This window comes from Peromyscus maniculatus, chromosome 22 (genome assembly GCF_049852395.1).
Source record: "Peromyscus maniculatus bairdii isolate BWxNUB_F1_BW_parent chromosome 22, HU_Pman_BW_mat_3.1, whole genome shotgun sequence".
Lineage (NCBI taxonomy): Eukaryota > Metazoa > Chordata > Mammalia > Rodentia > Cricetidae > Peromyscus > Peromyscus maniculatus.
The window spans coordinates 41657262-41674228 of record NC_134873.1 but is presented as its reverse complement, the minus strand read 5'-3'; the positions used below and the strand labels follow the sequence as shown (position 1 = coordinate 41674228).

Below are 16967 nucleotides of genomic sequence, written 5' to 3'. Positions count from 1 at the left end.
GATGAGGCTCAAGCAGCAGGCTCGCTCAGAATTCCAGGGTTCAGGTGACAAGGCACTGTTCTCTCTCTCTCTCTCTCTCTCTCTCTCTCTCTCTCTCTCTGTCTCTCTCTCTCTGTCTCTCTCTGTCTCTCTCTGTCTCTCTCTCTCTCTGTCTCTCTCTCTCTCTTTCTGTCTCTCTCTCTGTCTCTCTCTCTCTCTGTCTCTCTGTCTCTCTGTCTCTCTCTCTCTCTCTCCCTCCCCCACCCTCCTGCTTCCTGTCAGCAACTGGGACTAAGAATAGTTGACGTGTTCCTGAAGCATCAGCAGGATCCATAAGCCTGGATCTGTCAAAGCGTCCAATGACCACTGGGTCAGGCTTTGTAGGCACCGAGGACAGACACTGAGAGAAGGTTCTGGACTACATGAGGAGAGATGCTGGCTGTGGTAGAGTGGACAGGGAGCCCTTCTACTGTGTGTGGTGTCTTTGTGGTGACAGCAGAGTCATGTGGGTAACAGACCTCAGAGGAAGCCCAGAGCCATTGAGATGGGGTATATTCGTGTAGAAGGGTCAAAGCCCCCAGTCGCTTTCCTGGAGCAACCACCTTCGTGGGTCCTGCTTAGAACTGGGAGGGACCCTTGGTACAGGCACGAAAGATTGGTGCAGCGAAGTACTAATAGATTTTGGAATGGCCCTTGTTAGCTTTGCTGTCCTCAGTAAAGACCTGTGACATTAAGTCAAGTCTTTAGACCTAACTGGGCATAACCTTGACCAAAGAGAACATGTGTCGCTGACTAAGAGAACACTGTGGAGATAAAGAATGTAAAGCCCATCAGAACCTGAGGTCACAGGGAGGCCAGGAAGGCGATAAGATCAGCACTCATTTTAAACAAGGTGGGTAAATGTCACACGAGTGTCCCATTGATTTGACCTTTTGGTTTGTGCATCCTTAGGTTTCTGTAGTAAGAGGTTTTTCTGAGCAACCCTTAGCATGTGTGCCTGGGACACAGTGGCCGCTTAACACATATTTGCTAACATGATTTTGCTGGACTTCTATGTGGTCCTAGGAGGAAAGTGACCAAGGTAGAAATAGGATGAGGAAAGAGTGTCTGAGGGCCCCAGTGTGAGCCCAGTTCATCCTGCTGTGTCTAGTAGAAACTCCAAGAACAAAATGGAGAAGGGTCATCTCCAAGGCCAAGTACCTTGTTATAGGCAGAGGTGAGAATGGACCCAGGCCCAGACTCCCATTTTATTATTTTATAATAGCAAAAGAAGCAAAGAGTCAAGGCAGGGGCTTTGACCATCGCGCATGAAAGGCTCTGCATCTGCTTGCCAGTAGGGGACAGATGCACAGAGATCTGGCAGGGATGGAGGGAGGGCAGCTCCTGCATTCAGGAGACTGCCCGCAGGCCTCCATCGCCTATCCTTCAAGCCTTACCATGGCTATAGTTTAGGGACCTACAGTTCACCCCACTGCGAATCTGGCCCTGTGACTCCATCTTTAGTGATATCATTGTGACTATTGCAGTGTCCTTTCTCCCAGAGGTCACAGGCTTCCCGCAGCCCTGTTGTCCACCCGTCTAGGTTCACCATGCTCTACTGCAGTGGTTCTCCACCCATGGGTCACAACCCCAGGGGAGAGGGGAGGAGGGTGTCAAAGGACCCTTTCGCAGGGGTTGCATATCAAATGTCCTGCATATCAGCTATTCACATTATGATTCGTAACAACAGCAAAATGACAGTTATGAAGTGGCAACGAAAATGATTTTGTGCTTGGGGGTCATCACAACATGAGGAACTGTATTAAAGGGTAGTAGTGTTAGGAAGGTTGAGAACCATGGCTCTCCTGGCTGTGGGAGCCTCTCCAGTTTTATTTCCCCTCCCTGGAATACCCCTGGCTCTCTCTTGACCCACATGAACCTCAACTCAGAGTCGAGGGCCCTAGGCTGGGACCTGTCTGTCATCTGTCTCCCATGGTTACTTACTTGTTTTTTGTAGATACCTCATGATGTCAAAGGGCTTGGTTTGTGATCATTGACAACCCTTTCCAAAGAGATTACATCTTGATGCCAGGCACTGGTGTGGAGGACAGGTCGATCTGGAGCAGGGAGAAGGGGACATGCAGACCATTGTGCCTCATGATGCTGGCCATGGCCAGAGGCTTTCTCTATGCTGCCCACATTTACTTAACTCAGTGAGGCACATGTAAATGTCCTCTCCTCGAACAGGCAAGGGTGCCTGAGAAAGCTCAGTCTCCTTCCAGGATATTGAAAATTTGTGAGAGGAGCCAAGGATGGGGCCTTGATAATGTGTGATGGGGTCCTGAAAGAGGATCAGAGAGGCTAAGTCAATTCCTGCCATCACACAGCCAGGAGGTGATGAGCAGGGCTCAAACGCTGAGGTTTGAAGCAAAATCAGAAGAAAACAAAGCTGAGACAATGGGGCCAGGTATTTCTGAGGTATGGGCACAGAAGCAGAAGACCAAAGACTGGGGGTGGGTGAGAGAGGTGTCTAGAGAACAGGTCTGAGGGTATGGATGCCCAGACTCATCCCTTCCTGTGCCACCTTCACTAAAGCCTCTCCCCCTCCTAATTTCCAGGGGGATGGGTGGCATTATAAACAAGAGATCTGGGTCAGTTTTCCCAGAGTGAAAACAAAGAGTGCTCGTCTCCAGGTTGAACTTGGGGATGTTCATTGTGAGTTCTTTGAGGGTGGGGATGAGGTCTTGTTCATCATGGAGCGTGTACCCAGGGTGGCCCTGAACATGTCCATGTTTCCTGTGTCTTCAGACCGAGGAGACCGCAGCAGCAAAGATTCTCATCAAAACAGCACTCAATGTTTTCTAGGGGCCGGCTTGCCCTGGTCTTCCCTCCTCCTGGGGGCATGGTGTGTGTGTGTGGTCCCCTGCGGATGGAGGAGTCTCTCACCGAGGGAACACACACAGGGTTGATGTGCAATCTCCCGCTTCAGGGCTAACCTGACCTCCCCCTCCCAGGCTGCTTGGCTCCTATTCCCAGATCCACTATGGCTACCTTCCCGATGCCCTGGTGGACCTCACGGGAGGCGTGGTCACCATTGTCAATCTACACTCCTCCCCTTCCGACCTCCTGATGGCGGTGAAGACGGCCGTCAAGGCGGGCTCCATGGTGGCCTGTGCCACCCCAAAGGGGGTGAGTAGATGGGGGCTTCCTGGGTGCCCAAGAAGTTTCTCTTCACCTAGGAGTATCCATCCAGAGTCCTTAGCTAGGGAGGAGACAGGGACTCCAAAATCATGCCATAGAAGAGGAAATGAGCTCAGAGAGATTGAGTGAAGTTTCAGAGTCACGTGGCTAGGGGGTGCTGTGCACTATTGGAATTCAGTCGCCCCCCCCACACCCCCATTCTCACATACTGCTTCCTTATGACCAAGAGCAGCATGTGGGCCAGGGTTGACCAGAAGGCTTTCAAGGTGTCAGAAAGGGCGACTGTAGTTATGGGTAGCTCCGTTGTGTTTTCTTTATGTTTATAAAAAGCCGTGGTTCTCACCAGCCATAGGGGCAGCAGGTCTCATAGTTTGCATGACCCCCAAATTATTTGAGTCTATTCTAAGATGCCTGGCCCCCTGTCTCCACCACACTTCCTGTGCTCTTAACATTGGCCAAGTCATACTGCTCCTTCGGTGGGGGGGGATGTTGTTAGGGGTGGAAGACCCTGCTGACATGTGTTATGCTGTGTCTTGCTCATGACAAATGGTCAGTGGAGCAAGCAGCCCATGTCCTCAGAGCCCTGTGAGTTTCATAGTCAGTGGGGTAGGTAGCTCCTGGGCATAAAACATTGGGACCTCCCATCCAGTAGCCTCATGATCCTAGGAAGGGTTTTATACACACACACACACACACACACACACACACACACACACACACACACACTTCCTGCTGGGGGGGAAGCCCACTGACTCAGATGCTGCCTGCATGTATTTTTCTGTGTCTCCAAAGAACTCTGTTCTTCTCTTCTGCAGCTGACAGATGAGTCGGAGGTGATGGAAAATGGACTGGTGAGCCAGCACGCCTACACAGTAACTGGAGCTGAGCAGGTAAGGCTGAACCGCTAGCCTGGCATCTGTCCCTGGGATCCTCTAAACAGGAGGTAGAGGTAGATGACTGCTGCAAGTCCAGTAGCTGACAAGAGTGTTTCTTTCTCTCGCTCTACCATAACTCCCACCTCCAGCAGTCTCAATCCCTTCTCCAGTGTTACGGTGCCTGGGGTCCTTCTCCCCATGACCATTTTCCCCCTATATCATTGCTCTCTGTGAAGTGATCACAGGGGTGTGGGTATCTAGTTAGGTAGGGGATTTACTCCAAAGAGGGGTAGAATGCATCACCCAAATTGACTCTGAGGAACACTTTACCTTGGAACTCATACAAACTAAACTGATAGAGCAAAGCCCCCCTCTAAACTACACAAGCTTAAATGAGATAGCATTTGCCTCTCTCTCAGGTAAGCAGGTGATCCTGGGTCAGTGGGTGTCTTAATCACTGTTCCATTGCTGTGAAGAGATACCATGACCATATTGGTTTTTCGAGACAGGGTTTCTCTGTGTAGCTTTGGAGCCTGTCCTGGAACTCACTCTGTAGCCCAGGCTGGCCTCGAACTCACAGAGATCTGCCTGCCTCTGACTCCCAAGTACTGGGATTAAAGGCATGAGCCATCACTGCCCAGCTCCCAAGGCAATTCTTATAAAAGAAAGTATTTAACTGGGGCTGACTTATAGTTTTGGGAAGTTAGACCATAATCACCATGATAGGAATCAGACAGGCATGGTACTAGAGCAGTAGCTGAGAGCTTTACATCCTGATCCACAGGTAAGAGAGAGAGAGAGAGAAATATGTGTGCATGTGTCTGTGTGTGTGAGGGGGGGGGCTTTTATAATCTCAAAGCCCACCACCAGTTGCACACTTCTTCCAACAAGGCCACACCTCCCAATCCTTTGCAAATAGTTCCACTAACTGGGGACCAATCATTCAAATATATGAGCCTGTGGGGGGCCATTCTCCTTCAAACCACCAGACTAGGTAACTGACATCCAAAGCATTGGATTCTATTGGTAGGTTCAAACTACATGGTACCCTTGTCTTCCAGCTTGGGAAAAGAAAGAGACCAGGGGCCACCCTTTGCTACCCATAGTGGACAAGAATGAGAAAGTGATCCACCTCCCCCCCCCACACACACCCACACCCCACAGCCCATTAGCCTGCATTTAATCCCCCAGCCATACAGTGACCCAAAGGTGGCTGGGAAGTGAAGCACACTTTGTGGCTGCTTCCGTCTGCTCAGGTGCAACTTGATTCCACGAGGAGGAGGGGGCAGTCTATAGAACTTACTACAAGTGAGTGAAAATGTGTGTGGTTCCTGGATCAAGCGTGATCCATCTGGAAAGCACTAGGGAAGTCCAGCTGCCTCCATTCTGAAATGACACTCTGAGCTGGTGGGAGAAGGACCCGTCTGAAAGTCATCAAGATGGCTACCTGTGGCATAGCTCCCTGGCACCTGCGTGTGTCCCCCCATTTTGTTCCTGCAGTCATCAAACAGTTGTGCAGTGACAACATTTCCTGACACCCCCCCCCAGGAGTTCCTACAAGTGTTCCCTGTAACTGTATGTCCCACTACTCTTGAGGTCAAGCACAGCTTCCATATCCGAAGAGACAGAGTTCCAAACTCCAGGCAGATCTCTCACAGGTGCCTGTAAGCTAAGGAATACTGAGTGTCAAGTGCCTTCTGTGGCCTTCTCAACCTGTCTCAACTCTTCTGTGCCAATCTGTCTCTCCCACCTACCAACTTAAAGCTGGTTCCCCCATTCTTTCAAGTCATAGTTCACAGCACGGGGGACCTTATTCTGTCCCGTGTGCCTCCAAAATGGTAAATTGGCATCAATATACTTGAAGACAGCAAGCGTCTAATAAATGCTTGTTAAATGGATGAGTGCAATTGCATGCTTGAATGAATGCATTTGCCCTTGGCCTTGGATTTTTCCCCTATCACAGAATATATGACAGAGGCCTAGAGGGCATTTCTATGAGCAAGGTCATGGTGGCTGCAGACTCCCGTCCTCCGAACTATGCACCAGACCTTCTGTTCTACTCTCCCGACCTCTTCCCGGGGATTGTTTGTGAAGCCAGCGGTACTATCATCACACTGGCCATGTGTAGACACCCCATTTCCTATAACCCCACTCTCCCAGATGTGGACAAGTCTCGGGATTGCAAATAGATTTTATCTCACTTGGCAGCTGTGGCCACTTAACTATGCCGTCCGGGTTTCTAGATGGACAAGACTTTGATCTTGCTTGCAGAGTTGGAGAAAGAGAGTGGTCATCAGTTAGTGTTACCTGTGGTGAGCATGGGATTGAGAGAGAGGTCTGAACAGATCCCCTGACCTGGGATGACAGATGATCAAAGCCCTATGGCCTGTATAATCCTGCCCTGCTTTTCCGAGCAGGTATCACGTCACAGAAGGTACCTTCAGGAGACGTTCTGTGGAAATGAATACATTTGAAGAATGCATCTCCTCATTTCTGCCTCTTGCAGATGGAATGTACATTCACAGTTTAAAGGCTCCTGAGAGCACCACCTTTAGTGCTCCTTGGTTTTAATCAACCATTAACAAGGAAACCACTCTTTCTGGAGTAGAGCTATTTATAGCCAATGGAACTAGCATTCATTCAAGAAAATACGTCTAAGAAGCTGCTATTTAGGACAGATAACCTGGGCTACCTTTTGTCCAGTGACGCCTTTGCTGAGAAGCCTAACCAAGGTCAAGAGGATGGTTGGGAGCAGTGAAGTCATGAAGTCATTCGTATCCCTATCCATGGTCTTAGCTTTGAATGTGACCTCTGCATCCCTGGCCACAGACTACGTAGCTACCAACTGGGCAGGGTCATAAAGGACACAAGGGCTCAGGGATTTGACTTTGCTAGAGGCTCCCTCCCCCATCCAGAGCGAGAAGGCTATAACTCTGAGCCACAAGTGCTAAGATTAAACCAGCCTGTAAATGTAGTATGCTTTTTAATCTGCTCATCCTCCCTCCAGGCAGGACATAGACAGGAAGATAAATGAAATTGGCATTTTTTATTATGCACCTAGCTCTTCTGGCAACTCCCCTGGGCCAAGGGGTGAGTGTTTATCTGCATGCCTCATTTAGCCCTGCTCGCAGCCCTCCTGAATCACTGGCTACTTCTCCTCCCTAGGCCCAACTGAGCCCCTGACTCCACTGGGCACCAAAGGGGGCGCTCATGAAGCTCTGTGGCACACAAGGTGACCCTGCTTTGTGGGGACCAGCAAATGCTGGCAGCTGAGGGGAGGCTTGGGGCAGATCAGAGAGGATGAGAGCCTGGGCTTGTGCCAGTAATCTCTGCCCTCTGGAGGAACTGTAAGCCTTCCAGTGCATGCTGGTAAGAGACTGGGCAGACCTGGAAAGAAACAAGCAAAAGACCTTTTCTCAGCCAAGGTCCAGGCTCTGTACCATGCCGTTCTTCAGAGCGCATCTGTGAGTGATCACATGGGCCTAAGCAAGGTGACTCAAGGCTTATATCTGAGGCCAAGGCCACAGCCACATCGAAGAGTCTTTTTCCATATCTAATTCCCAAATTTAGAGCGAGGCCTAGGGCACTGACAGCAGCTAGGATGAGAATTCTCCCTGCCACTTGCTTACTCAGTCTTGGGAAAGTTTATTTACCTCTCCGATTCTGTTATTTCCTCTGCAAGACAAGGATTGTAGGAATGCCCACCCCAGAGACCTGAGAGTAACTTCGCTGGGGCCTCGGTGGCGGCGGCACAGTCTCTCCTTGTCCAGTGAGAGGCTGCTGAGTTTCTCAGCTGCCTCTGCCATGGAGTCAGCGGGCAGCCCCCTCCTTCCCTAGGCCTTCCATCTCCTTAGACAGCATTAGCATGGATCAATAGCCCCACTACAGCTCAATCATTTGACTTCAGTCCCTCTCTCCAGGCTGAGGGTTCCTGGCTCCCGGAAGTGTGGGCCGGGCTGGTTTGTTGCTGTCTGTTGTAACAGCCGCAAAAATTCTAACGCAGCGGCACAAGTGAAACCCTGCATGTCGGAGGTGGGGATGAAAGAGGGGAGGTTCAGACTATTAGAGGCCACCTTCTCATACACCTGGGTGTCTAGTCGGGGGCAAGATGGAAGGTTAGCCTTGGCTATCCCAGCTCCAAGGATGCCCCTGGGTGGCTCATATCGGCCTCCTCCCAAGACTGTGCTGGAGCCCCTGGTAGGCTTCTGGCATGGATGCAGGCTGTACGGTGGGATAGAGAAGCCTTCTGTGAGAGGGATTAGGCAAGGCAGGGGACCACAAAGCTGTCTCCCCTACAGCCAAATGCAGCAGCCCATGCTAGGTCTCTGCAGTTAAACCTGAGTTCACCCAGCTCCAGGAGACAGCACCCAACATGATGGAGCTACCCCTGCACCTGCTGGAGGCTGAGCAAAGCAAGGGTCATTTTCATCCCTCCCCCGCTTCTCTCTCCCTCTCTCATTCCAGCTCCATGCAGGCGGCAAGAGAGACATTGATTTTTTTTTTCTTCTTTTCATTTTTCTCTTGGCTGCAGCCAAATGAGGTCAGAAGTTAAATTAGTCCTGGGAGGTAAAAAAAAAAAAAAAAAAAAAAAGGAGCTGTATTCATACTTCAGCTCTCGGCTGACTTTTGCCAGAGAGAGCCCTGACGGTTGCTTTTTCTGCTCCTCCTTACAGATTCAGTACCAGAGGGGCTGGGAAGAAATCATCCGCCTTTGGAACCCCTGGGGCAACACAGAATGGAAAGGGCGCTGGAGAGATGGGTATGAGCACTGGAAACATGGGCAGATGTCGATTGTTCACTGAGCACCTGGGCAGGGTCTGGCCAGCCCACTGCAGGCTTTGCTATGCACCTGGCCAGTACATCACTGGTTATGGCTGTGGGTGTACTTACACTCCCAGGAATCGTTTTCCAGGCACTTATTAGACACCTATTGTGTGCATGTGATAAAGTTAGGTAGGTGCTGTCTACACACACACATACACACACACACAAATGGGAAGACCCAGTGTCTGTCTCCCAAAAGTCTCTGAGATCTCACATACCCAAGATTAGCAAAGAGGGTAATGAGGCAGGATGGGAGCCATGACTCCCCCTTGGGAAAAGACAAGTAGAGAATAAAAGCATCCTTCCTGGAAGGAATTCTTTGGATTCAGATGCTGATGCTGATGCCCACAGGATCAGAGTGGAGCAGGCTCCATGCCAGGCAGAGCCGAGGACCTGAGACCATGATCTGGGTGGTCTCTTTACCGAGCAGACTCAGATGCTCGACTGTCCCTTGACCTGGACTTCATGGACCCACGTGCCTGCAGTACACCTTGCTCATGATGGGGGTTGCTGAGTAGCTAGATCTCCAACACCCTGATGGGCATCTGGGTACTCAGCAACTTCATCCAGGTGCTGGAATGGTCATGCTCAGCTGCCGTAGCCTGACCTCTGGTACCCGACTGCCTGCCATGAACAATTAAGTGTTTCCGCATGTGAGAGAGAATATTCAATATTTGTCCGTCTTTTGTCCCTCCCATTGGATTTTCTTCCTCCCACCTCAGTCCCCAGTGCCTTGGTGACTGAAAGGGAGAAGGACAGAGGGGCAGCAATACTTTATTTGCCTCTCTTGGTGGCCAGTGGGGCTAGGTCTGTCTCATTCCACTCAGGATCTGTGCAGACCTGTTAAAAGCCATCAGAGCACAGCGGCTGCAGCTTCATTGCCAGTTGGGGATGGGAGCATGATCAGAAAGGAAATGCAATGTGTCAGACAAACAGAACAAGACCCAACACGTAGTGAAAATCAATAGGGTTGATTTTCACAACAGCTCTGGAAGTCACATGCAGACAGCCAGTGTGACTGGACAAGCCGCCAACACCCCAGTGGGGCTCCCTGGGCTAAGCTGAGGCAAGCCCCCTTGATTCGTTGTGGGCCCTGGAGCTGGTGTGTCCCTGGCCTCATGGATGGGCACCTAGCGAAACGTGTGAATGTATGATGGAGCAGGGAAGAGAAGGAAAAAGAAAGGAGGGAGGGAGGGGAGGAAAGGAAGGAAGGGAGAGAGGAAGGGACGGACGGATGGACAGACGGATGGACGGACGGATGGATGGATGGAGGGAGGGAAGGATAAAGGAAAGGAGAGAAACATCAGGACAGGTCTGTAGAATAAGCATGGCTGGAACCTCTGATGCTCCCTGGAGATAGGAGAAGGGATGTGACCTTGGGAAAACATGCACCCATGCGCTATCCCAGCCTGTACAATGCTGCCTTCCTTGGGTCCTCTTTCTTCTCTTGCCTCTATTCTTAAAGTTATGTTTTTTTCCTTTCTTCCCTCCTGGGGATTAAACACGGGGCTCATGCATGGCAGGCAAGCTCTTCACCGCTCTCAGCCTTCTTCGTTGTCTGTTTGAGGCAGGGTCCTGCTTTACTGCTTGGTCTAGGCTTCATTCACTCTGTCACCCAAGCTGGCCTTGAACTTGCCACCCTTTCCTCTCAACCTCCGGAGGGGCTGAGATGACACACCTGTGCCAGCCATCCGACCTGGATTATCCTTTACTTTTTCCAAAGTAAATCTGAGTAACCTCTGGCTGTCCCCGGTTCTCCGTGCCCAGCGCCCCAAACTGCTGAATGTGGCCCAGAGGATATTTTGATTGGCAGGTAGAAATAGAACACGTCAGACCATTGACAACAGGTTCCCGAAGGTGAGGGCAGACAATAAACTCAAAATGGTTAATATTTCCCTTGGTTTTCCATGACCAGTGAAGGCCACAAGGGACATCGGCGCTCAGAGAAGAAAAAGGTCCTGTGGGTGGACGTATTAGGGAAAGTGTGACAGATGGCCATGAACAGGAGGTGTCCTTGTGACAAGGGTATGGGGTGTGCTTCAGAAGAGAAGCGAGCCAGGGCCCCTCTCCCTAGCCAGGAAACTGCTGGGCTGTGGCAGAGGAAGCAGGGATGGGGAGAAGGGGCCTGAATCTTGGATTCAAACCCTGCCAGAATGAGCATGAATGGGGCCTCTAAACAGGAGTGTGTGTCCAGAGCAGTGTCCACCCTGTAGGATCAAGTCCCCTGGCTGAGTGTCAGCCCCCCTCTCTCCCCAGAACCAGGCTGGAAGGAAGTGGTGGGGACCGCATAATCACTGTCTCTATGCAGGTGGTCGATTTCTTCCCTACTCCTTAGGAATGGAGACGGATGGCGAGAGCCGGATGGTTTAATCTCAGCCATAATTGAAATTTCAGTCGCACACACTTAAAGGCAAACTTGCATGAATCAATAGCGTATTGATTTACACTACATTTATTTTCCCTTACACACTGCAGAAAATGTAATTATCGCTTAATTATAAAATTGCCATTTTACAATAACACATCTGACTGCTTCAGCCAGCCGCCGGAAGCCTGGGTGGTGGTCTCTGCCTTGCTGTCCTGACACAAAGGTGACCCGGGCTCTCAATATGGGCTCCTCTATAGGAAAGATCTCATTAAACTGTTAGGCCTCTGGGGCCTGGAACCTGGAGCTTGCCTCTCCTCTAAAACTCAAGCTGAATGAGGAACAGCTATTGCCTTTTGCCTAGAAGGGTCTCTTTCCCATCACGCCCCAGGACTTGCTTCTGGAATGCATCATCTCTGTAGTGTAGCTAACTAAGCAAAAAAGACGAAAGTCATTGCGTGGAGTAGTCGTCATGGTGTGTGAGGTGCCTGTGATAGTGTCGCGGAAAGCAAGGCCACTGCTCTCTGGGCATCTGGAGTGTAAAAAGAGAAAGAAAGACAAAGCAGTGGAGGAATAGCTACACAGAGGACTAGGTGTACGGGAGCCCAAAGGAAGGGCCAGGTCTCAGCATGAGCGTGTGAGCATTAGCCAGGCTTCTCACGCAGGGTCCCCCTTAGGTGAAAAGATGCGTGAGAGGTAGCAGGTTAGCAGTGATAGGAGTGTTCCTGATGCAGGAGCATCATCGTGATGAAAGCCAAGAGGTGCGTGTGGGGAAGGGGAGCGGGGAGGAGTCACCCTCTTTAAGGAAATGAATGATCGCTGGAAAAGGACCTTCAAAGGTGGGGGTGGGGCAGGAGCAGCCCAGCTAAACCTGGAGAGGTCGGCAGAGGCCGCGGTTTTCTTAAGGAGTCTGAACTTTGCCCTGGCAGTAACTGGCTGCCACCAGCATGTTGTAAGCAGGGACGTGACATGATCGAGCCCCGGCTTTTGGAGGGCTTGTTTCGGTGGCTGTGTGGAGAAGGGGTAGGAGAGTGGGCAGGAGGACTATATGCAGGGAGATCAACGGCATGTCCATGAGGGACGGAGAGGTAGGCGGAACTAGGGTAACCGACGGAGGAGTGGGACCAGGGCGTCTGTGAGATGGGCCGAGGAGGGAGAGTCAGTAAATGAGTAATATTTGGGGACTGTCAGGAAGTAGAGACAGCAAAAGGTTCTTGTGTTCCAGCTCGGTAACAGGAGGAAGTAGAAGAAGGAGGTGTGTAGATGTAACCAATCGTATTATTAAAATAAGAATCACAGAGCCAAGGTAAAAGAGAAAAGCCGAGAGGTCAGAGCTCAGAGATAAAATCTTACCTCCTCCAGTGCTCCTAGCTTCCCCGAGAGAGGGAGGTACTTCCTGTGTCCCTATTTAAATAATCTTTCTGTTCTGCCTTCTCATTGGTTGTAAACCCAACCACATGACTGCCTCATCACTGCCTGTAAGTACCGCCCTCCAGGTCTTAAAGGCGTATGTCTCCAATACTGGCTGTATTCCTGAACACACAGAAATCTACCTAGCTCTTCTAACCACCACGCTCTTACTATGGCTCTAATAGCTCTGACCCCAGGGCAACTTTATTTATTAACATAAAATTAAAATAACATTTCAGTACAAATAAAATATCACCACATTTCCCCTTTTCTATTTTAATAAAAAGAAAAAAGGCAAAAGGTTATAACTAACAAAAGAAAAACTATATACAAAAGTACAATAACTATATACAATATATACAAGTAACAAATACCTAAACGATGTCTAGTCCATTTGTATTTGACAAATCAGAGAAAATAATTCCCTTATCTATCCTATTTTAGTAAGTCCAAAATGTATCTAATTCACTTTCTATCCTAATTAATCTTCAACTATAACTAACTAATCTTCAACTCCCTCAGAGACCCAAGAAGGAAATAATATTAGCTAACAAAAATAAAAACAGGAAGTGCACAAAAGCAACTTCCAAAAATTTTGTGAGTTGACAGAAACAGCCAGCTGCCTGGACAGTCACCTGAGGTTTCTCCGCAGTGTTGGGGCATCATCTTCAGCCTATAGGCTTAGCGTATCTGACAGACTCATTTGTGAAGTAGGTTGTACACAAGGTCAACAGTTCAACCTCACACTGGGTGAGAGCAGTCCATGTACCAGAAATACCTGAATTCCACTAGTGTCATGTCATGATTCAGGATTTTAAATTCTGGAAATTGTTGATGGTTTTTGAATTCAGCTGTCCATTCTTCTTGGCTGTGTATATATGGCTTCATCTAAGCATGCCCTTCTCCACATCCCTCTATTAAATGCCAGTCTACTATTGAGAGGCGTGAGCTTTCAGTTGCTGTTCCATTGCACAACAGAAGCCATCGGCCCACTGCCTGTTCAGCTGCCTTCAAAGAAAAGGGCACTGTACCTTTTCCAGATTGTGAAGGCCACTTCAGGGATGGTGCCATATTGTCCTGGCCTCAGAAGATGCCTTCTGATAAAGCCATAACCATACTTGTTTTGGCAGGAATCGGTAGTCCTTTGTTTCGTGTTCTGTCTGTCCATTTTGTCCTGTTGATTTGAGGATACTTTGTTGTCCAGTGGCTAACTTTTGCCACAATGAAAATTAACTCCATATGCAGTTTCTTCAATGCCCATATTTTCTCTGAAGTAGATTGGTACTGCCAGGAGCCGACATGTCTCAAAAAAGAAAAATTTCTAAGTTATTAAAACATTTTAAATGCCATATTCGGTAGATCTCTGAAGGGTTTGAAGATGACCTGTCTAAAATATATCTGCTCAATTTTTAAAACATATCTAATATGACTACAATTTCTATTGTAATGTCTAACTACTAACTTTCATTTCTTTATATCCTAATAGTTGGTAATAATGTAAAGTATTTAAAACTAGTAATTGTCTTTTTCTTTTCTTTTCTTTCTTTCTTTTTTTTTTTTAAACAAGAACCTTAAATCTAATCTCCTTTGCTTAGCCTTTTTCCTAACCCTTGACAACTTGTAACCTACCCCCCTAAATAATGAAAATTATCCCAGACCCAAAACCCATTAAAAGAACCAAAAAACCACCCACCCCACACCACTTCTTTGGCAATGTGGGTGTCATATTCTTAAAATTGCTTCCTGCTGGGTATGGGCGAAGTTATCTTTATCCTGAAAGAAAATTTTTTTAGGTTAATTGTCAAATTCTAGGAAAGATAACTATATCCTTCATTATTATCCAGTCTATGTATAAAGCCAAAGTTCAGGGTTTATCTCAAGTCCTTATTCAAGTAGTCTTTGAGACTGGATCATCTCAGCTAGTCATCTCAAAATTGCTCTGAGCACCTTGTAGTTCAAAGCTGATCTATAGATGATGTTTGTCAGTTCAGTGATATTATTATTGTCCACGTGGAATTGTTGTTGTTGTGTTTGTTGTTGTGGGGCCCCATCTTCTTCCTGGAGATTTCAGTTGATGTTAGGCCTGGCCATGATTTCCTGCAGAAAACTGATAAGAGACTCGAACACAAAGACATATATATGCAGCTAATTGAAGCCTTTTTTTTCTAGAATTAGTTAGTACTCTATATGACCATTCATATCTTAACAAAATTTAAAATGTATATATATATATATCAATCTTGTAAATTTTGATATAAAATTTATACTTTAAGAAAAGTTTAAAGAATCAGAATAGAATCAAAGAGTTGAGATTAGTAATAGAATAGTCCCTTAATTAATTTGGCTTTTGTCCTGTCCCATAGCAGAAAAAGGCTCTTTCTGGCATGATACAGGGAGTTTGCATTTTCCTTTTAACAACATGCTTGAGTTTAAAGAAGGAGAGAGCCATTCTCCAACTCCAAAGTCAGCTTTAAATTTTAATTGAACTGGGACTATTAGAAAACCAATAGTGTTAAATCTTTAGAGAAAAGCAGAAACAAACATTTAAGAAGACATAAAATTTTTTAGATAATATATACCCATATGCCATATACTCCCATATACTCTGTTTCCTGGGATAGATGATTTGTCCCTTTTCTTCAGTTGTCTCATTTGTCTTGTGTCCTTCAGATTCCTTAACCTTCATTCTCCTAAAAGACAAAAACAAAAACCTTCCCCCAAGACTAATTGTGGGGATGTTCCTTTTTGGCAAGTTATTATCTGATTAAATGAAAAGACATGTGTTACAGGTACAAGTTAGTTTAAATTGGATGTTCATGCTGGTTGATGAACTATCACCTCCTCTAATTAAGAGGTTTTTCTTGTTCAAATCGAACCTTTATCAATTTTGATGGTATCCACAGCTTATCTTCTCCTGTAGAAACAAAAGCAAAACCTCGTCCCCAACGTAATACATACCCTGGTTTCCATTCTGAGGTCAGCACATCCTTAAAGTATATAGGCTGATTTAATTCTGTAGTTTTTTCTATTACCCAATGTCTCTCTGCAGCTGTTGTTCCTTTCTCATTGGCATTCAGAAAATTCAAAGTTAATAGAGCATTATGCAGTCTATTTCTGGGGGTTTTTGTTACCCCTTTCTGTTTATTTAGCATATCCTTTAGAGTTCTGTTTGACCTTTCTATAACTGCTTGACCTGTAGGATTATGTGGTATACCTGTAATATGCTTTATATTGTAATAAGCAAAAAACTGTTTCATTTTAACAGAGACATATGATGGAGCATTGTCAGTTTTGATTTGTGCAGGTATACCCATAATGGCCATAACTTCTAGCAAATGAGTGATTACAGAATCAGCTTTTTCAGAACTCAGAGCAGTTGCCCATTGAAATCCTGAATAAGTATCGATAGTGTGGTGTACATATTTCAGTTTTCCAAATTCTGCAAAGTGAAACACGTCCATCTGCCAGATTTCATTCCTCTGAGTACCCTTTGGGTTACATCCTGCTGGTAATGGTGTTTGATTATAGAAGGAACAAGTAGGACATTTCTTTACTATTTCTTTGGCTTGTTGCCAGGTTATGGGAAAATCTTTTTTTAAACCTTTACTATTGACATGATGTTTTTTATGAAATTCTGAGGCCTCCAGCACATTTCCTATCAATAATTTATCAATCTCATCATTGCCTTGTGCTAGAGGGCCTGGCAGACCAGTATGAGATCGGATGTGAGTTATATATAAAGGATGACTCCTTTTCCTGATTGTATCTTGTAATTGAATAAATAGTGAAGTTAATTCTGAAGCATCAGGGATAAATTCTGCAGTCTCAATATGTAATACCACTCTTTCAGCATACTGAGAGTCAGTTACTATGTTGAGAGGTTCTGAAAAATCCATTAATACCAACAGAATAGCATACAATTCTGATTTTTGCACTGAATTATAAGGACTTTGTACCACTTTACTTAAATTTTCTGATTTGTAACCTGCCTTTCCTTGTTTGTTGGCATCTGTATAAAATGTACGAACTCCAGATATGGGTTTTTGCCGTACAATTCGAGGCAAGATCCAATCAGCTCTCTTTATAAAATCAATTCTGTTGCTTTTGGGATATTTGCTGTTAATTTCTCCCAAAAAATTACTGCAAGCTCTTTGCCAAGGTTCACTTTCTGTCCATAATTTTTCAATGTCCTCCTTAGTTAAAGGTACGACAATTTCTGCTGGGTCTATTCCTGCTAATTGACGAAGTCTCAATTTTCCTTTCCAAATCAAGTCAGAGATTTTTTCCCCATAAGTTTTTAATTTTTTATTTGGTTTATTTGGTAAAAATATCCA

General features: G+C 46.9%; 1 protein-coding gene across 1 annotated transcript in view; it reads left to right on the top strand.

Moving 5' to 3' along the window:
- Positions 1-16967, top strand: part of Capn13 (calpain 13) — a 79020-nt gene that overhangs the window by 22952 nt on the left and 39101 nt on the right. Inside the window, exons 5-7 of the mRNA XM_042267340.2 lie at positions 2973-3147; positions 3975-4049; positions 8708-8793. Coding sequence (XP_042123274.2) covers positions 2973-3147; positions 3975-4049; positions 8708-8793 — 336 coding nt within the window. The remainder of the gene's footprint in view (positions 1-2972; positions 3148-3974; positions 4050-8707; positions 8794-16967) is intronic.